The 9370-nt window shown below is 44.5% G+C and overlaps 1 protein-coding gene across 1 annotated transcript in view; it reads right to left on the bottom strand.

Moving 5' to 3' along the window:
* Positions 1-1717: 1717 nt before the first annotated feature.
* Positions 1718-9370, bottom strand: part of LOC124709827 (hemicentin-1-like) — a 432676-nt gene continuing 425023 nt past the window's right edge. The window contains exons 11-12 of the mRNA XM_047240877.1: positions 1884-2143; positions 1718-1723 (exon numbers count right to left, since the gene is read on the bottom strand). Coding sequence (XP_047096833.1) covers positions 1718-1723; positions 1884-2143 — 266 coding nt within the window. The remainder of the gene's footprint in view (positions 1724-1883; positions 2144-9370) is intronic.

Below are 9370 nucleotides of genomic sequence, written 5' to 3'. Positions count from 1 at the left end.
GATGAACATCAACAAAAGCAAAACAAGGATAATGGAATGTAGTCTAATTAAGTCGGGTGATGCTGAGGGAATTAGATTAGGAAATGAGGCACTTAAAGTAGTAAAGGAGTTTTGCTATTTGGGGAGCAAAATAACTGATGATGGTCGAAGTAGAGAGGATATAAAATGTAGGCTGGTAATAGCAAGGAAAGCGTTTCTGAAGAAGAGAAATTTGTTAACATCGAGTATAGATTTAAGTGTCAGGAAGTCATTTCTGAAAGTATTCGTATGAAGTGTAGCCATGTATGGAAGTGAAACGTGGACGATAAATAGTTTGGACAAGAAGAGAATAGAAGCTTTCGAAATGTGGTGCTACAGAAGAATGCTGAAGATTAGATGGGTAGATCACATAACTAATGAGGAAGTATTGAATAGGATTGGGGAGAAGAGAAGTTTGTGGCACAACTTGACCAGAAGAAGGGATCGGTTGGTAGGACATGTTCTGAGGCATCAAGGGATCACCAATTTAGTATTGGAGGGCAGCGTGGAGGGTAAAAATCGTAGAGGGAGACCAAGAGATGAATACACTAAGCAGATTCAGAAGGATGTAGGTTGCAGTAGGTACTGGGAGATGAAAAAGCTTGCACAGGATAGAGTAGCATGGAGAGCTGCATCAAACCAGTCTCAGGACTGAAGACCACAACAACAACATAATAATATGCAAAGATATGCTTTTTTAATCCCAGCAATGGCAACACACTTTCCATAATGTGTACGACGAAAATGTGGTAGTTTGTGCTAACCACAAAAAAATTAAAAAATAAAGAAATATATTAAGAGCATCCCTTAGAAATAGGTATTGATATATAGGTAGGGCCCATATCTGGAAAATGTCTTTTAACACTATCTTCGACATACCAATGCATTTCCTATAATTTGTATGCAGAGTGCACACAAGCTACCACAAAAAAATTAAGAAATTACAGATTTCGTTAACGGTCGTCGAGTTTATCTGCAACATAGTCTTCAGTGGTACATGGATGTGTGTGCTGGATCCTGAACTTCAAAATACGAAAATGCATTTGTTGTGAGAAGTCATTGACTACTAAAACATAAGTTTTTGGGTTACATTTTACTGAAAAATTCAAACCAGTTACTGAATCTGATATACTGAAACATTAAAAACTTTAAATATTTTTTTCATAATTTTAAAATATAAAGGAAGTGACTAGAGTGAACATCTTTAGAGAGTGGGCATAAAATACCACTTGTTGGTATTGTTTGGTTGCAGATAAAATGCTGTGCTCTAACAATGGGAGTGGAGGGCGATAAAGGAGAGGAGGAAGAGGGGGGAAGGGTAAGGGTAAGGCATAAGGCAGAAGACAAGATATGCAGGGACAGTGTTTATGTTGTATCACTGTAATAGATTTGATATATCATATGTCTTCACTTTTTTAAATATTTTAACTTTTTTAAATTTTGTAAAATTTCCCGCTGTCTTACAGTTTAGAATATCCCAATGGCATCATTTTACAATTTTATATTTCCCTCCATCACGACACTTGATTTTTAAGGTGCCCTCAAACGCCATTTTTGGTTCTAAGTTCCACAACACGACCACTGAGTGCAGCGCCTCGGCAGTAGCGCCTACAAGTGGCGGAAAGTTGAACTGTGGTCCAGGATCGGAATAGGTATACTATTACTTTGCAAATATTTCAGTATGGCCACGCTGTACGTTTCACCTCTGTTGCATTCATTACAGCTCGCTCAGGGCGCATCTGTGTATGACTAAGATTTCTGAAGGCGAGGCGTTGCCCTCAGAAAGCAGCGCGCCTACCTGCGTGGTGTGAGGGCTGTCGCTGCGGCGGCGGCTGCGGCGGCGCGGCGCGCGTGGCGGCCTCTACGGCGGCGCTGCCCTGGCTGCGGCCCTTGCCGTTGCTGCTGTACACGAGCGCCGTGTAGCGCGCGCCCGGCTGCAGGCCCTCCAGCAGGAAGTCGGGCCGGCCGCGGCTCGTCACGTTCGCCACCAGCCGGCGCTCCGCGTCCGCCAGCTCCAGCGTGAACTGCTGCGGCAGCCCCCCGTCGCTGCCGCGCGCGCACGTCACGCGCAGCGTGGTCGCGCCGCGGCCGCTCACCTCGCAGCTGTGCGGCGCGTCCGGCCGCCCTGCACACCGAGCACGTTCGTGAAAACAGTCTCCATCGCCACAGTAAGTACAGGCTTCAGTTACGCCAGTCTGGAACACTCCTCATACCATCACAACTCCATAAAGTGACGGCAACAGCAGCAGTAAGTCTGTGAAGACTAATAAGCAACAATAAAAGAATGCTTAACTGTCATCTTGTACAACGACAATCAGCCTTTCAGCCTTGATGCGAATCTTATCTGTATGTATGTACCGAACTTGGGACCTCGAAACGACGGAGAGGCTTCGTCCCCGTCGTAGCCCTCAATAGTACACAGTAGACAACCCCACAACAGGCTACAGTAGTCTACTCACACCACCGCCGCCCTACATCGAACCCAGGGTAATTGTGTGGTTAGGCACTCAGTGCCCCCCCCCCCACCACCCACTATAGTGTCCCTTTCCATATACAGGGTTTACAAAAAGTTGCAGCCAAACTTTCTGGAAATATTCCTCACACACAAATAAAGAAAAGATGTTATGTGGACATGTGTCCGGAAACGCTTACTTTCCATGTTAGAGCTCATTTTAGTTACTTCCACCTACGCTCAATGGAGCACGTTATCATGATTTCATACGGAATACTCTACTTGTGCTGCTAGAACATGTGCTTTTCAAGTACGACACAATATGTGGTTCATACACGATGGAGCTCCTGCACATTTCAGTCGAAGTGTTCGTACGCTTCTCAACAACAGATTCGGTGACCGATGGATTGGTAGAGGCAGACCAATTCCATGGCCTCCACGCTCTCCTGACCTCAACCCTCTTGACTTTCATTTATTGGGGCATTTGAAATCTCTTGTCTACGCAACCGCGGTACCAAATGTAGAGACTCTTCGTGCTTGTATTGTGGACAGCTGTGATACAATACGCCATTCTCCAAGGCTGCATCAGCGCATCAGGGATTCCATGGGATGGAGGGTGGATGCATGCATCCTCGCTAACGGAGGACATTTTGAACATTTCCTGTAACAAAGTGTTTGAAGTCACGCTGGTACGTTCTGTTGCTGTGTGTTTCTATTCCATGATTAATGTGATTTGAAGAGAAGTAATAAAATGAGCTCTAACATGGTAAGTAAGCGTTTCCGGACACATGTCCACATAACATATTTTATTTCTTTGTGTGTGAGGAATGTTTCCTGAAAGTTTGGCCGTACCTTTTTGTAACACCCTGTACTTGACATGAGCAATATAAATAACGACAGAAGAACTATACATGCGTAATATTGTGTGAACTGTAATGCCTAATTGTGATACGGACAAAGTGACGAAATGACTTTAAAGACAATTTATCGATTCTGATTATAAAAAAAGACATTATTCTCCGTGACATAAGATCATATGTGTAAATTAAAGAACTGAATACCATAACCTTTGTTATATTATAAAAGGACTGGACGACAACGAACTTAGTCGTCTTCTGAGGTTCTCTTGTGTCTTAGCTATTGTTTGAGTGCAGAAGGTACGATTGTATTGCGATAGCTTTTGTCTTGCTCTCGTTTAATTACTAGAACATAATTGATGTGTAAAAAAGTTACGAAAATATAATAAGCTTATCATTTAAGGAACCCACGCCGTATTTGTTATAACGCAAGAGTTTTTTTTGCAGCTGCTGCGGAGCTAGCTGTGATCATCTTTGACTGAGAAAGTTGGACCATATTACGCGGCACATTTAAACTTTTTATTTCCACAGGAAATACGACGTAGCCGGAGCAGAAGAACTTATTTGAAAAACACAACCAAAATTAATTAGCGTCAAATCTCAAGATTTATTTTATCATAAAGTGATACAATTTACTATAGGTTAGGTGCCTTTCTGCATAAATTTTATTACGCTAAAGCATCTGATAGTATTTGTAGGGAGGCTGGCGCTCGTTTTCAATGAGAATTTAAAGTTCTGTTTGGCAACCTGCAAATATAATATTGCTTATTTTTAATAGTTTCATACGTGGTTTTATGAAAGATAGATTTATGAAATTTAACTTCACGAACTTCATAGAATCCTCATATAACTTATAGAAGAAAGACACATTACACCCCCCCCCCCCCCCGCCCCCTCCTCCCGCCCCCGGGAATGTCTCAGACGAGTATAACTCCAATGTCTGCGTCGTAGACTCATTACAGTGTACGCGTACGTGGTGACAGTGTTTGCGTAGCAATCGCCAACATAGTGTAACTGAGGCGGAATAAACGGACCCAGACAGCAGGTGGAAAACTGCCTTCAAAACCATCCACAGGGCGGCCGGCACACCGAACCACGACACTAATCCGCTGGACGGATTCGTGCCGGGCGCTGGCACGCCTCCCCACTGGGGAAGCAGTGCGCTAGATCGCACGGAATCTTAATTTGTCATATACGAAGCTAGAAAATAATAATAATACCTTTAAGTATTTTTAATTTATCAAAGATTTACTGTTGCAACAGCGCATGTCGGGTGCATGAAAATAGCACATACAGATCAAAACCACAAGCGGTGCGGAGTTTACAGGTATCGAACCACTCTGAAACACCAATATCGGTACTTGCCGTAGGTCCTCAAGTGGCAATGCAGATGCAGACTCTGGCAGCCAGTCTTGTGTACTGATGGCGAATACAGTTCTGGGACACATTACGCAACGCCTGCTCGAGTTGTTCACATAGTTCTGCCAGTGTTGTTGGGTGATAAGTCACAGCGATCATCTCTCGTCCCATCATATACCAACAGCGATGGCCAGGAAACTGCTGCACGTTTTGTAGAGCACATTGAGTTTTATGGACGTTGTGTGGGTAATCACGATCACCTTCCTGTGGAACAACATGAGAAGAGCGTGTCGCGTAACATTCTGCACGTACCGAGCTGCGGTTATCGACCCCTAGAGATACACCAAAGATGAATTAGACTTACATCTTATCGCACGCCAGACCATGAGAATGAATACACTCTACGAGACAACGATCACCAGTGCTACGTCGTACCCGCAAACGATCATAACTTGCATGCAGGCAGAATCTAGTTTCTTCACTGAACATCACAGCGTACCATCCATTTTCCAACTGATCCTTTGACGGCACTAGTCGGAACGTGCATGTCAGTGCTGTGGTGTGAGTGGAAGGCGGGCTATAGATGTGCTTGTCAGTGGTCTCACTCATAACAGTACGTTCGCAACAATTCATGTTGACACGTCTGAACTCACAAGATGTCTTATCTGCACTTTGGTAGTTATATGATCATCCGTTGCTGCCCCGAGACTACGTCGATGTTGCGTGTGTGTTGCGTGTACTTCCAGAAACTTGTTTACGGGTGTCTGCATGTTCACGTGACCACTGATAGCAGCTTTTATACATAGCTGACGCAGAACGTCCAACTTGTGTGGTAGTTCTACAAAACGACCATCACGCCACTTGGAAGGTCAGAATATAACCTCTTTCGAATTCGCTCATTTTACTGTAAGAATCATGAGTGCGTCTCTTTGGCACGGTTGCATATTTGCTTCGCACCTTTGCACCACACTTAGCCTTCTGCCTGTGAGCATTCCCTATTAAAGGGCAGACACAAATGTCGCTCTTGTAGCCCATGCCACTACGTAATCTTTGGTCGACAACGCTCAAATCATTGTCAGTAAATCTACTACCACAAAGGTGGCATATGACGTTATTGGATCGGTATCGACATCATCATTCCTAGTATATTAAATTTTTTCCGGCAGTGAACATACTCTACTTAAAAGAATTACGGGAACATGTATTTAGGCATCTGCCACACTCTGGTGAGTATTTTTCACTAAGATCCTCGTTCATTTACGTAACAAGAACTGAAACGTCTCTCAAGTGTCAAAACAAACAGGAAACTATCATCATCTTGGGTGGCTGTAATTGGACTCTAAGTGCTTCTATAACGTGTGTGTCTTCCGCAGTCTACCTACTTCAAATACTCCGTATAGGTCTACAGACTTCACCCTACTGTATCTGTTCGCGTTCTTCAGTGAGAGATCATCGTTCTAGACGGGGCTGTATGGAACAGAGCGACCACAAACTCATCTGTCGAGCATGCCCCACATATGCTCGACGAGGCTTATGTAGGACTCACCACCAGATAGTCCATTAATTCAATGTCCGGCTTATGTAGGCCTCACCACCAGATAGTCCATTAATTCAATGTCCAGGGTTCGCAATTCATCCCTGGTGACGCCCGCCACATGGGGCCTGGCACTATCTTGAGTGATAAGGAATTCAAGGCCATCATCGTATGCAACAGCAACCACATGGCCCAACTTCATCTGTTCAATGTACTGCCCGACGGTAAGACGACCATGGACAACGACAAGGTCGTACAGCTGTTAACACTGAAGCCTCTCCACACCATCACAGAACCTTGGCTGAAACGACGATTTCCTAGACTACACGTAGCAGATAGCTCACGCCGGCGTCTCCAAACACTATGCGGCCATCACCCCGTTCAGAGCAAATCTGGATTCGTTTCACAAACCTTCGGACGAACTGCCGGATGTTTGCAACTTCCTGCCACCATATTTCGGCGCAGAGTCTTCTGGCCATCTTCAGGTGATACTGACGAAATTCCGTGAGCTCTCGTATTTAAGGCCCCTCCGGCACATGCGCGGTGGATTCACTTGGCGCTGCACGTGCGCTACATGAGCGCTTTCGATTCTGCTGCCCCGCGCGCCCTCCGTGGTGAAAACTCGCCGCATCGATATCAATTCGGTTGTCTTTCCCCGGTTCCATCACAGAACTACGCCGGCTACGGAGGACACGAAGTTACTCGACGATTTGATTGTTTGCCGAATTCAATTGTTAACCACCGTCAAGATTAATAAGAGACTCATGGTCAAACAGTCATATTTCCACGGATTCGTTAATATTAGAACTGCAAAAGTTAGTCGTATGGGCCACAATTTTTGTCTCATTGTAATTCATGGCATGACCAGTGGAAATAAAGTGTTCGGCGATGGCATACTTACAAGGCTGATGAAGTCGAGTATGCCGCTGATGTTCTACAATGCGATCCTGCACAGTACGCGTCGTTTGCCCTATATAAGATTTGCCACATTCACACGGAATCTTGTAAACTGCCTCGTGCAGCTCTAGGCGAGTGCTCAGCTGACATTACAGCGCTGTTTGAGGCCACAGCGCACGTGCAAAGCCAAGTGAATCCATCGCGCATGTGCCGGAGGGGCCTTAAGTACCAGAGCTCTGGGATTTTTCGCCAGTATCACCTGAAGATGGTCAGAAGACTCTGCTCCGAAATATTGTGGCAGGAAGTTGCAAACACCCAACGTCTCGCCGGAAATTTTGTGGAACAATATGCACGCCGGGAAAGTTTTAAATCTCACAAATCGCGATTCGTCTGTGAATAGCAATTATCGCCGGTAATGAAGTTCTCAGCTGACCTGGAAACGGCAAAAATGAAGGCGAATTGCGAGATGTTATCGCGCCAAGCGGGGTACTCGAACAGCACGTCCTGAACGTAAGGTTCTTCTCGTAACACGTCAATTACAGTGTGATGGGACACAGTTGCTAAAGTGGTCCTTCTCTTATCGTCTTGCCCTACTCTGGCGGTATCGGTACGACGGCGCAACGCAGAGATGGCCAGATGTCGGTCTCCACGTCGGTGACCATGTCCAACTCAGCTTGTTTAGTGACCTGTCCCCCTGCAGCGTGGGTACAACCTAAAAATCATAGATGGAGACGCATTGGCATCTGCATCAACACCACGCAAACTCCATCCGTTTTGGCTCAAACAGACTGTGCTTGGTACTTGCACAGCATTAAGATGTCGCGTTGAACATTCCTGTTTGTATAAATCCACATATGACAACTGTATCCCACTAGAGAATGTTGGGACACCAACGATCGCTCCTTTCTGAGCGGTCACCTGGGACTGTAACGTATAATACAACCGATAGATGACGAATGATTCTAGTTGTTTTACACACTGAAAGCGTAGAACTGAAGCTACGCAGTAATACCACATGTGCATACCGTACGTTGACACACGTGTTCCCCTAATTCTTTTAAGCAGTGTGTATGGGCTTGTAGGACGAGAGGTTACTCTTGCTTTGCCATGTGTGAAACGGGCGATTCTGAAGCCTTCACCACTGATATATGTTCATTCATAGCGATATAAAAGACACACAATATGATTTTACAATGCTTGCAACCGAAAATGACCATCACTTGGAAACGATACCACATAGATGGTCGCCATTTTTATTCACACACATTACAAGTCTTTTACGGAAGTTAGACGTCAATCTTCCACGACTGGCACTGGAATTCGATTAATTTTCACTTGAATTTCATCCTTCTGTTCCTGAATGGCGTGTGGCTGATCACATCGGATCAGTGATTTCAAATGACCCCGAAGGAAGAAACCACACTGTGAAAGGCCAGGGGGTCTTGGAGGACAGGAGATGGATATTGTTCTATAGAGCATTAATGGAATGCCGCGAGGTAATGCTTCTTGCTGGAAGAATGTGCTTGCAGTTAAAGGCAGATCAGTAAGCTGTCGCTCTACAAAATGGTTCAACATGTGAACACGGCGTTCTATATTAACAGTAACAGCAAGAACATACGGCCCTCTGAACCCAGACGATAACATGGCGCACAATATTATCACTTTCTCATTGTGAAGTGGTGTTACATGAAACAGTTACGGATATTCAAATGACCTGTATCTAATGTTAACAATACCTGATACATAAAAGTTGGCCTCATCGCCCATCGTCACTGTCGTACAGGTCGTGTTTGTCGTTCATGATTCCATTTCCCGGCAAAAGTGCAGTGTCTGTGGCTATTGCTGCTCGTTGTGCAATATTCACCATACACTTCTTACCGATATGTCAAGTGAAACGTACTTGAATTCGGCATCTCTTTTAGCACGACGACATTAGCAGCATATATTATCATAGCTCTGAGGAAACGATTTTGCTACTGATATCTCTGCAGTTAAACCAGCTTTTAAAAGAACAACTCATTATTTAGTAGGTAGTTTGTCACAATACTTTTGGATGAAAATAGAATAACGATATATTAACTGCTTCCGGAAATATTACGTGGTGAACAGCTTAGTTAAATAGCTCCGTATGTGCTCTTTCCGAAGTTTGTCTATTAATGTCTGAAACTGGTGCTGCAAAAATGTTTGAACAAAAAAACCGACTTTTGTCGACATTTATGTGCCAGAAATGACTTCATTCATATACATAAAACT

This window comes from Schistocerca piceifrons, chromosome 1 (assembly GCF_021461385.2).
Source record: "Schistocerca piceifrons isolate TAMUIC-IGC-003096 chromosome 1, iqSchPice1.1, whole genome shotgun sequence".
Lineage (NCBI taxonomy): Eukaryota > Metazoa > Arthropoda > Insecta > Orthoptera > Acrididae > Schistocerca > Schistocerca piceifrons.
Note: the sequence above shows the minus strand (reverse complement) of the source record. Positions and strands in the feature narration are given on the sequence as shown.